Raw genomic sequence first — 12,087 nt, 5'->3', positions numbered from 1 at the left:
TAGTCAGCCCACCCCTGCTTCAGATATCACAATCTGAATAAAACAAGGAAAGACTATGGAAATTGGTGGAAAGTTAAATATTGCAGTCCAGGTTTAAAGCTCTCTTCCCCCAACCTTCAAATATGATGGGATTTCACTTCTCAATTCCCATGGCTGTTGGCCACTTGGGAATGTTGGAAGGACTACATTGGCTGAAGAGAAACAGCGTTCAGGTAGGACCAAAGCTCATTTTACAAAAGAATTGAGGGATTGTAAATCTTCACTTTTATTCTTCTATATGCAATTTAAGACAAACTCCACCTAAATCAACATAAGCAGGAGTTCAAATGACACCCCCATTGCATTATATTTCAGTCTAAAAAGTCTGCCGTCACATTTTGTAAAAACAAACAAACAAACAAACAAAAAACCCAGAGGGAATACCCTTACAACCTCTAGCATTCGCACCTGCATCTCTTGTGTGCTCAGGACTTCAGGCTGCCCTGCAATCACCACTGCGTCAGTCTCTGCTTCACCATCCATGATGTCACCATCTGTTACTTCTGCTTGTGCAACGTCATGGTCCTCCTCGGGGGCTTCTGTTTCTCCACTTTCTCCTAAGAGTCAAATAAAAGTGAGGTCTCTCCTCTCTTGAACTGACTTTACTCAAGCACAAATCACTGGAGATACATACATACATACATACATACATACATACATACATGCAGACAAAAGGAAATCTAACACACACACACACACACACACACACACACACACGCTGGTCTTGTTGTATTTGGGTCTTTTCCTGTGTAAGATTGAGATTGTTTTGGCGAGGTCCCACTCGCCATCTTCAGGCTGGTGTTTTCGGCTTAAAGCGTAGTCAGAGCTGCCGTCTTTTTATAAATCTTGGTGGTGTGTGTGTGTGGAGTGCTGGCTTTGTTTCAGTAAGTGGATTGATTGGCTGTGTGGTTGTATCATGATTGATAGATTGGTGCTGATTGGTGCTGGCTGTGTGTCCGTTGTTGTCTTGTGTTGTAACGGCCTTGGTGGTGGGTGGGGTTCGTTTGTTGACTAGGGCTGATTTCCAGATGTCTAGTAGGAGGGAGGTATCGTCATGTTTATTCATGTTGTGGGGGTGTTTCTCTATTTCAGAAAAGAAAAAAAGAAAAAACTTCCTCCCTTTTCCAGCACCTTAAAGCTACTGGACATGAAATTAATTTTGAAGGAACCAAATTAATCTCCAAAACTTAACACTTCAACAAGAGAATAATTATGGAAGCTATCGAAATAGAGAAACACCCCCACAACATGAACAAACATGATACCTCCCGCTACCAGAAATCTGGAAACCAACCCTAGTCAACAAATGAGCCCCACCCACCACCCAGGCCGTTACAACACAAAACAACGGACACACAGCCAGCACCAATCATGATACAACCACACAGCCAATCAATCCACTTACTGAAACAAAGCCAGCACTCCATACCCACCCATCAAGATTTATAGAAAGAGGGCAGCTCCGAGCACGCTTTAAGCCGAAAACACCAGCCTGAAGATGGCGAGTGGGACCTCGCTGAAATGTTGCCAAGACAATCTCAATCTTACACGGGAAAAGACCCAAATACAACAAGAATTTGCTCCCACCTCACAAATCAAATATAGCAAGAGATAAGGAAGCTGGCAGGGAAGAGGTTAAAGTGCACAGCCATTTTAAAGAAGAATACTTAGATGAGACGAGGCATGTTACCTGCATCTTGTTGACCGCTGCTGGCATCTCGTGCTACTCCCTGAGCATCCTGCTCTGCCTTGCTCTTGCTTGAGGCACTTTTGCTACCGAAGAGACTGCTGGGCTGATTGACAATACGTGACAATGTCTCCAGGGGTTTCAAGGCAGCATTAACTGTGTTGGCCATGTTGGGACTTTAGGAAAAAGTACAGACACAGAGTAGTCGGAGTTAGAGCAAAATCAGATCAACGAATAGACCTTAGTTGATGTAGATATAAATAGAAATCTTTAATAAAATGGGACAGGGACAGAATCTTAATTATCTCAATAAGGCAGCTAGTTCTATTCTAAAATAACGAGACTTTTCCCAAAGACAAATCTTAGCGGAAACCAGGGGAAATTTTATTTCTTAATTTCAACCAAATTGTTTAGCACCACTGTAGCCATGAATTAATTCGGCTCCTTTTCTTGAGCAAATTACCTGGACAAATCAAGACTGTGGGGGACTCTGGCCAAGTCATTGACCAACCCTTTCTTGAGGAACAGGCGGATGATATTGTTCATGCCATTGTGCTGTGTCTTGGCTGTGGCGCTGCTGTAGAAACTGGAGGTGGATGGGCAGGATTCCATGATGGTGCTGATGATGCACATCACTGCCTGTAGCCTAAAGTAAGACAGGATTCCACGAATCAACAGGAAAGTAATGTTTCTGTGCTTATCAGGACATGGACACACAACCATGCCATGATCCACGTCTGTGGAATGGCATTTTCCCCCCTTTCCCATAGTAAACATCCTTGTTTTATTTGTTACACACTTTACTGGGAGTAGCATTCTCAATTCTGGCTACTGACAAAAAGACGAAATTCTACAAAAATACTGAACTCTATCTAAAATTACTGGAGAGTCACTGTATAGCTCCTGTTAGGCCGAAGACTGAGATTGATCTGGGGAGTCACCAGGAGGGACAGAGGGAGTGTCCTCAGATTTACATCAGTCTCCAGGCAATTGGGCCGTAACAATACCCATCCAGTGACTTCTCCCACACCCCACCTCAGAGACAAGACATGCTTTTGGGTAGCCTCTCCCTGTACCTCTGAATGGGAAGGCATCCTACAAAAATATCATTACAGTCTTATAAGTATGGTGCCTATATTTTTATAATATAGTGAAGAAACATAGTTTATTTATATCTTTTACTTAGCCCAATCAAAGGCTAAAAAATGTCTGAACCTCTAGGTACGAGACTTACAGTGCTGTGAGCTTTCTTCAGGTACTGATCCACCTGGAAGCACAAATATTTCCCATATTCCTCACCTGGCATGTTTCTCCGTGCTTTCTGCCATGGCCAATGCCCGGCCCAGGGCTGCCTTCACCTCATTCACCAAGGCCACCTGGGCGTCAGTGCCACTACCCGCTGCAGCCAAACTGGCTAGAAAGAGCCGAGCCAGGGCTGGTGTATCTTTGTCTTCAGCATTCTGGGTGTGGGGCAGGAGATGGTCCAGGACAAAAGCCAAAACACTACAGTCCTGAAAAGTTCCAGTAAGAGATCAGTGGGAAAAGAAAAACCAGAATTCCCAACATTTTTCCTTACCAACAATGCCACCCAATTTACAACTCTTTGTAAATTTATGCTTTCCATTGCCCACTGGAATAACTTAGGGTACTGACTCTCAACTTCTTTCCTTGCTTGTACCTAGCTTCCAAGCCCATGGTTATCTGGCACGGGTCAACCAGTGCATTTAGACTTTTCTTACCTCTTTTATAAGTTCAGACTGGCCCACGGTGTAACTGTAGTTTGCAATTAATGTAGCAATGCCCACATATGAGCGCACAAGCTCTGCCAGGAGCCGCAGAATAGTAGAGGTAGGCATAAGTGGCTTGCTCCCCTTAGCCTTTTGCTTGTTCTCCTCTGCAGCTTTATCACCATCCTTATCCTTCTTATTTTCTCTAGATTCTTCAGGCGTAGAAGCTATAGGTTAGAAAGGAAAGGATCCATCAGCGGAAGAGCAGCTATCCCAAGAAATCTAAATTTCAGAACATCTGAAATCAAATCAGCTTGCCTTCACTTGGTACTGTCCAGATGCATTGTGATCATATATACTGATATGGAATACAAAAAATTATAGTTCCAACTCATTTGGAAGCTGTAAGTTACAGAACACCAGACTACACCCAATTAAGATAACAATTTGATCTCACGCTGGAAGGGGGGGGGGAGAGAGACAGAAGCTGCATTTTTACTGCTAAGATAAGAAATTTCCCCTACAACAGAATGACATTTAGAAGCTAATCAGTTTAGTCAAATAAACTTCCAAATGCCTAGGAATATCAGAGAACATACCGTCAGATGTATTAAACATTGCATTTAGTTTGGGATTGCATCATCGATAAAACTGGTGCTTACCATCACCTTGAGGAGTTCCAGACTGAGGAATCTCAGAGGCTGCGCTATCAGCAGCAAAGACTTGAGCCTAGAGTGAAAGAAAGGGAAGATATAATGAATCATTTAAACTTCATTAAATGGGATAAGAGTGTTATACATGACAAGCAGATACATTTTTATGCCACTTCTTAACCTAGAATTAACAGAACTACTTGTTGGCTGCAGAGACAGACCCAAGGGACTCACATTGATACCAAAGCCTGTCTGAGAATCGAAATCACTACTCTGTCGAGTCAAAGAGCGGTACTGCTGATACACATCGTCTCCCAGGTCTTGTAGAATCTGGCTCACTTCCTGATTAGTAGCATTCACTTTGGGCTCAGATTTGTCTGCTGAAAATAGAGAAACAAAAACAGGTCTTTCTATAGATGGTACTTCCAGTGATAAGCATGCATATCTGGCCAAAACAGAATGACCTCTTCCAGAAAGATAAAAGTATTGATACCTTATATCAGGGGTGTTAAACTCATGCTGTTACGACAGCCTCATGTGATGTATTGGGACTTCCCCCCCCCCCCTTTCGCTAAACTGGGTGTTGGCGGGGCCAGCACGTGACACATCCACCCCGTGAGCTTGACAGCCCTGCCTTAGATACTTATCTTACTGAGTGACTTGCTGGAAAAAAAATCCACCTAAGAGGCCCAACTCTCTCTAAGGGCAAGGGAATAGTTAACATTAGTGCTGGCTTCAACAATGTGTATGGTACATTTGGAGGAAAAGGGCAGAACTATTTAGAATAGGGTTCCCACTCAAAAGGCATGAACGCTTCTCAGCAGTCAAAAGCTATGATGCCACCCATACAGAGTTCTCTTCTATTATGTCCCTGGGCATAATGTACCTTCATCAGGGGCGTGGTAGGCAGCCAAAGCATTCAGCATGTCATAGATCACCTCCTTGATCGTATCAGGTATGACAGGTAGTGGTGAAGGTTTAACTGGAGTAGTCTTCACTAGCTGGACAGCATTGGGGCCCTTAATCCGCAAGTTCTCGAACTCGTCGTCAGAGGCTTGGGGAGCAAAAGGAGAAAAAATAAAAAGAACTAGAGCCGCCAACACTACAAACAGGACCTGGAAAAACAGGTTGGAAAGGGGAATAGAGTCCAGCATGCTTATATCTGCTTTGGGGGGATTTTTACACAAAAGGTCTACTATGGAAAGCATTTCTCCTCCTCGCCCCTGATCCAGACCATCCTCTTCTCAAACATGAACAGTCAAAGACCAGGTTTTGGCATGCCTGCACACACAGCCGTCTGGTTACTGCAGGAGAATCAGGAGAGTTAGGATGTACTTACCAGTTCCGGAGCCACGGGGAGCGGGCAGAGCAATACGAATGCAACCGTTGGCTACCTCAGTGAAGATCTCGGGATTTCGGCAAGCGGCTGGGCCCAGCACTCGCAAGATATAGTTGATCTCTCGGGAGCCCAAGCTGCCTGACACTACACCTGAAGTGGTGCTGCCTGCTCCACTAGTGGCTGCTGAGCGCACCACCTAGAATGACAGAAGGAAGAGGCAGGTAAGTGAAGGGATCTGAAAAAAAAACCCAATACCATTAGACCAGTCTGCCGGAATGACAGAGGCAAAGTTCAAAATAAAAGGCAGGGGAACTAAGAGAAATTAGAGTTAAGATTCACAATCATTTTATATGAGATCTGCACTGATATAGAAATACAGAGAGAATAAAAATTAGGGACACCTGACTTACAACTGGCAATGGGATGTTGCAAAAAAAAAAAAAAAAAGCTAATGAATTCTTAAGGTTGAATCTGTTGAAAGACAGGTTTGAAATCACTCTATATTATCTGGTCAAGCTGCATCTGGAATTCTATATTATTCTGAGAATATAGATTTGTACTGTAGGTTGCCTTGGGTACTTGATAACCAGAGAATGAAATTTATAAATTAATATACTGGTAGAAACTACGCTTAAGAACAAGCTGAATATCTCTTTGCCAGACATATTCCCTTCTTGCCATGCATATTCTGTAATCTGTATTAATTTAGGATCAGCCTAAATTATTCCTGTATTTCTTTCCAACATGATGATTCTATGAATACAGGTAGTCCTTGACTTACAAGTTTTTTTAGTGACTGTTCAAAGTTACAATGGCACTGAAAAACATGACTTAAGATGATTTGTTACCGTTATGACCTTTGCAGCATCCCCATGATTATGTGATCAAAATTCAGATGCTTGAAAACTGGTTCATATTTATGACCGTTGTTGTGCCCCAAGATCATGTGATAACCTTTTGCGACCTTCTCACAAGCAAACTCAATGGGAAGGACCATTGGCTTACCTGAAGGGTTCTCTGTGCACTGTGAGGAGTGTCCAAGCATGGGTTAAATTCTGTCACACTGTCCAAGGACTGGATTGAAATTCTTGGCCACGCCTCCTGGCTTCCTGTAGCTTCAGTTTTTCAATGAAGGCATGGTCCCATCGGAACTCAGGTTCACATGGATGCAAATCCCCCGACCGATAAGGAAACAGTCTAGTCCAGAAGTTAGTACCACAGGGTGGGGTTGGAGACTCCTCACAATGCACAGACCCTTCAGGTAAGCCAATGATCATTCTCTTGTGCACTGCTTGGAGTGTCCAAGCATGGGACATACCCAAGCTAAACGTCACTAGGGTGGGTCAAATTCGAACCCTGAACTCAATTGTCACTAGAAAGAATACTCTGCAAGATCCGTCTTCCAAAGGCCGCATCCGCAGAGGTATATTTGTCCAATTTATAATGCCTGACAAACAAAGAGGTGATGTCCAGGTCGCAGCCTTGCAGATATCCTCGACTGAAGCCTGGGTCACTCAGGCCGCCATGGTGGCTGCACTTCTGATCGAATGCACAGTCAATCTGGGCGGTGCCAGTCTGCCCTGTGTTCATAAGCAAGGGAAATACAAGCTTTGAGCCAGCGCCCCACGGTGGAAGAGGAAATCTTGCACCCCATGGTCTCTGGCTGGAATGATACAAAGAGAGCTTCTGAGTGACGGAAGGAAGCTGTCTGCTTGATGTATCTCTTCAGTGCCCTGCGCACATCGAGGGTATACCCGGCGCTCCTGAGGATGACTGTGTCTGGGACAAAAGTCCGGCAGAACTATTTCCCGGGCTCTGTGGAAGAGCGAGTTAATTTTTGGCACAAATGGATCCATTCGAAGGATCACCCTGTCACTATGAATCAGACACAAGTCCTCCTTAGCCGACAGGGCCGCTAATTCCGAAATTCTTCTAGCCGATGTAATGGCAATGAGGAAGAAAGTTTTAAGCGACGAATGCCGGATGGATGAAGTCCTAAGAGGTTCGAACGGAGGCTCGGAAAGGGCTCTTAGTACAACGGAAAGCTCCCAAGTAGGGTAACGATGCACCACCTGAAGTCGTAAGTTCGAAGCTCCCTTCAGGAAGCTATGTATGCTTGGATGACGGCTGAGCTGTTAGTGAGAGCCCGTTGACAAGATGGTGGACAAAGCCGCGACCTACCATCCTAGAGTGTTTGATGCGAGTCCTTGATCGAAATCTTTTTGGAGAAAATCCAAAATCTGTGGGAGAGACGATGTAAGAGGGTCCTGGTTACGGTGAGTGCACCAGTGGGCAAAGGCGGCCCACGTGGCGCTGTAGATTCTGATATTGGAAGGCCGCCTTGATGGTACGGATGATCTGGCTGGAGAACAGGATTTCCCTCTCAAGTGCCAGATGGTCAGCTGGAGCCACTGGGGCTCCAGATGGAGAATGACCTTCTGGCTGAGAGAAACAGACTCCTGCGGGATTCTCCAGGGCCAAGCAATGGAGAGGCTGGCCAGGTCAGCGAACCAGGTCCTTCTCAGCCAATGAGGTACCACTAGAAGAACCTCCGCCAGCTCCACAAGTATCTGCTTGATGACTTGAGGAATCAGCTGCAACGTGGGGAAGGCGTAGAGAAGACCCAGAGGCTGTTGAGGGCGTCCACCCCCTCATCTTGAGGAGAGTGATACCTGGTGAAGAAGCGAGGCAGTTGAGAATTCTCTGGTATGGCGAAGAGGTCGACTAGGGGCTGGCTGAACCTCTGCGACAGTTGTTGGTAACGACCCGTCTCGAAATGGTTGTCTATCCTGTGCATGGTCTGACCCCTAGGGGTAGGGACGCTGGAAGGAGGCGGAAGTGGCTTGCGAATCTGATGCTTGAAAGGATTGTTTGCGAAAGGAAGGGGAACTATGGTCAGGTTTGTGGGAGACCTAAGGCATCACCTTTTTCTTATCCTTATTCTCAATTAAAATTGGGTCTAAGGATTCCCCAAATAGCTTTGCCCCCTTAAAGGGAGTGGAGGCCAGCTTCCATTTGGACCTCATGTCCGCATTCCAATAGCGAAGCCGTAAGAGCCAACAAGAGGTAACGTTAGATGCCAAGGCGCTGGACGCGAATTTCGCCACATTGAGGGATGCATCTGTGGTATACTCGGCTGTGGCCACTATTTTGTTAACATCTTGGCACAGCCTGGGGTCCCGTGGAGACAGAGAAGCTGGTGAAACCAAGCAATGGAGGCCCTGCTAAAAAAGGAAGCTGAGGTGGAAGCCCTGATAGTCCACGCCGCAGCCTGGTGGGTCTCGTGGCAGGCTTTCTCTGCTTGCTTATCCTCCGCCTTAAGGCCCTCCAACAGCTCAGGTGGGAGAACAGATGTGAAGGTAAGAGCTGCTACAGGGGCGTCTTATCGCAGGGAGCTTGAGAAGATCCTCCAGGCTGGGGTCAACGGCATAAAGCTGCTTTTCATTGCCCCCTGGGGTAGCTCAGGTACCCGACTGCACCCACTGGCGCTGCACTACATCCTTGAAAAGTTTAGGGGCCAGGACCAAATCCTGGGCCTGAATGTTTTCATCAAATAGCCCCCCAGTGGGATCAGAGGGATCGGTGATCCCCTAGTCAGTTGGTGGGGAAACCCCTGGTGAGTGATCACCTTAGCCTTATGCAAAATAGATTTGGTTTAAATGAGGGTTTAAACAACCTGGCAAAGGCAGGTTTGTCTGGAACCAACCCTTTGTCTTCAGACAGGTCAGGTTCCGCCAGGTTCTCCTCCTCCAAAACAAAGCCAGCGCTAGCCACTGAAGGAGGAGGCGAAGCACGCCCTCGTGCTCTGGACTTGCTTCTATGCCCCTTGGCTGACCTATTGTCACGTTATTTCATCCCCTGGGCGATGCCCTGGGAGATTGCCATGGCAATTACCTCCCGCATCTCTGCTGATAAGAATGGGCCCTGGCCTTCCACCAGTGGGTCCCCGCCCTGGTGGCAGTGGAAGAAGATCCTATGTCCTATGGAGCACTGGAGAATGGGAAGGGGAACCCTGTCCTCCATAACATCGCAGCCAAAAAGTTCTGCTCCCTCCCCAAGGTAAGGAGTATGGGACATGGAGTCCCCAAAGGATCTATCTGGGGACAAGCCTTGAATATCTCCCCTGCAGGAAGACAGAGAGGGGTTAAGATGGATCAGACCTCTGGCTCCCTGGGGATTCAGGTGGATCAGCTCGATGAATTTGAGCTACAGCCAGTCTGCCTTTGGGCCCTGCTAGATTAATAATCCGGTGCCTTCTGGTGCCTGGAGGCCTCCCTATCCTGGCCTGCAGCCACCTGTCTGGTATAGGGGCGCTGCCTATTTCCCTTAAGGGCCTCCCTAGCAGCCCTGCCTGCCTGGTGCAGGGCCTATCCTGCACTGAGATTCGGCCTTCAGGCTCTGGAGCTTCCATTATGGCCTTGCTGCCCGATTTGGCAGCCGAAAAACCACCAAGGGTGAAAGGCAGTCCAAGATGGGAAGGTGGGGGAGGATGGCAGCCCCACTCACCACCACACCAAAGGGCAAGCGCTCGCCAGACGGTCACAACGCTGCCTGAAGAGGGCTGGAACAAGTCTGGTGGGTCATAGGCAGGCACACAGCATGTGGAGGGTGGCAGCAGCCAAGGCCTCCAAAAACTGCTCTGACCTGAGGCCTCCTCTCCGATACCTTCGGATGCTAAAAAGCCCGGGAATTAGTCAAACAAAGTGTGGAAAAATGGCCGACTGAGACCTTCCCAAAATGGCTTACTGCATGGTCTGGAACCTTGCCGCTGGTCACACTGAAGCCGGACGGGTCGCTGAAGCCTCGGACATGCCCACAGGCGAGGCGCAGCCCCAGAGAAGGCAATAAGGCCGCTGGGGGCTGAAGGCTAGCAGCTCGAACCAGAGAGGTAAATGCAATCTATCAATCAATTAAAACACTAGGAAAGAAAGGAAGTAAAAGTAAAACAGTTTAAGGAGCCAAATACGATAGGAAAAGAGGAAAAAAACTCTCAAACTAAGGTGCTATAGTAAAATGTGTCCTGATGGGCTTTGGACTGAATTGAAAAACTGGAGCTACAGAAAGCCAGAGGCGTGGCCAAGAATTTCAATCCAGTCCTTGGGCAGTGTGACAGAATTTAATGCATGCTTGGACACTACAAGCAATGCACAGGAGAAAGCCAGATTCACTGAACAACTGGGTTACTTACTTGTCAACTGTGGTGATTCACTTAATGACTGTGGCAAGAAAGGTTGTAAAATGGGGCAAAAGTCACTTAATAAAAGTCTCACTTAACTACAAAAAATTTGGGTTCAATTGTGGTAACAAGTCGAGGACTACATGTATTCGGGAACTAACATTCCCAGTGTTGAGCAGAGATAGGCCTTGTTATCAGTACAGGTAGTCCTTGACTAATGATCACAATTGGACCAGAATTTGTCGTAAATTGCTGCAATTGTAAAGACAAGATATCATATGATTCCTTGTGTCTTAAAAGGCCCCAGTAAAGGCAGTGAAAAGGGTCTGAAAAGAAGGTAGCAAAGGCAGCAAGGCACTTCTGCTTCAGCCTTGGGTGTAAACAACGAAAGATTGGTGCAGAGAACTGGGAGTTGGGTAAGCTGCACGGTTCTGGGACTGCTTGCTGCCTCCCAAGTCTGCTGCAGGATGGCTAAAAAAGCAAAGATTGGAGGGAGGGCGGAGGAGAGGGAATAGGAGGGGCAGAAGTGCCCCTGTGGTGAGAAGCCAAGCACCTAAAGTTTGATTATGTGGTAAGGGTTCTGCAACAAACATTACTTTGGGCATGGGTTGCAAGTCCATTTTTTCAACACTGTCATTATTTTGAATGGTCACTGAATGAATGGCTGTAAGTCGAGAACTACCCATCTTTAAATTATCCAGGAAAGCAATTTCAATTATGACTCCACTTCTTCCCTTGCGTAGGTAGTGCAAGGCCAACTGTACCTTTTCCATAGTGTGATGCAGTGTGCAGGGATCCTCTATGATGTGTCGGAAAAGCAGGGTGACAAGAGGGGTGAAGCCGTTGAAACCAGAGCTCTGTGTCAAGCCCAGGATCATGCGCGTGCTCTTGAGTTCAGCAAACATCATGGCATATTTGTGGTGGCGGGTGAGACGCAGACAGAGGCGCAGGGTGGCGTGCAGAGTGTCTGGCTCCACAGGCACACCCAACATGCTCACACAGGCCCGGATCAAGACTGTCACCATCTCCTCTGTCAGGCCTTGGATTAAGATCTCTGAGGGTTTCACCTCTTCTGGTGGTGCTTCTTTCTCCAGGGCTAGGCTATCAGCAGGCACAGGGCTATCTGATGGGGTTGGAAAAAGAGATGGATGTGAGTGAAAAAGTTCAATCTGTAGTTTGGGGTAAAAACCAGACCTAAGAATATGCATGTAGTACCGTTTGTCTTCTCCTCCTTAACCTTGCTTTCCATTTCTTTCCCTTCCTCCAACGTTCTCTCCAGCTCTTGTCCGTTGTTTTCCTTCACAGTCTTGTTAAGTCGGGGAACCCTGAGCAAGGTCAGCATTACTGGCCTCCTGTTTCCAGTTTCCTCATTCACCTTTGCATCCAGAAAACACACCAGGAGGTTAGAATCAGCCCACCTGTTTATCCCAAACGAAACATCTGAACAGAGAGTGGGAAGTTTATAC

The 12,087-nt window shown here is 46.8% G+C and overlaps 1 protein-coding gene across 2 annotated transcripts in view; it reads right to left on the bottom strand.

Annotated features, from left to right (window-relative positions):
- Nucleotides 1-12,087, bottom strand: part of HUWE1 (HECT, UBA and WWE domain containing E3 ubiquitin protein ligase 1) — a 121,173-nt gene that overhangs the window by 24,613 nt on the left and 84,473 nt on the right. The window contains exons 41-51 of one of the 2 annotated variants that reach the window (XM_081941708.1): nt 11,837-11,996; nt 11,386-11,744; nt 5,446-5,641; nt 4,993-5,160; nt 4,341-4,486; nt 4,116-4,182; nt 3,466-3,680; nt 3,026-3,237; nt 2,190-2,372; nt 1,730-1,902; nt 448-596 (exon numbers count right to left, since the gene is read on the bottom strand). In XM_081941708.1, the coding sequence (XP_081797834.1) occupies nt 448-596; nt 1,730-1,902; nt 2,190-2,372; nt 3,026-3,237; nt 3,466-3,680; nt 4,116-4,182; nt 4,341-4,486; nt 4,993-5,160; nt 5,446-5,641; nt 11,386-11,744; nt 11,837-11,996 (2,028 nt within the window). Of the gene's footprint in view, nt 1-447; nt 597-1,729; nt 1,903-2,189; nt 2,373-3,025; nt 3,238-3,465; nt 3,681-4,115; nt 4,183-4,340; nt 4,487-4,992; nt 5,172-5,445; nt 5,642-11,385; nt 11,745-11,836; nt 11,997-12,087 lie in introns of both variants that reach the window. The other variant, XM_081941709.1, reaches the window with a different exon arrangement.

The sequence above is a fragment of the Natrix helvetica genome, assembly GCF_964273705.1.
Source record: "Natrix helvetica genome assembly, chromosome: 1".
In the NCBI taxonomy this organism is placed as follows: domain Eukaryota; kingdom Metazoa; phylum Chordata; class Lepidosauria; order Squamata; family Natricidae; genus Natrix; species Natrix helvetica.
This window is presented reverse-complemented; position numbering and strand designations above follow the sequence as displayed.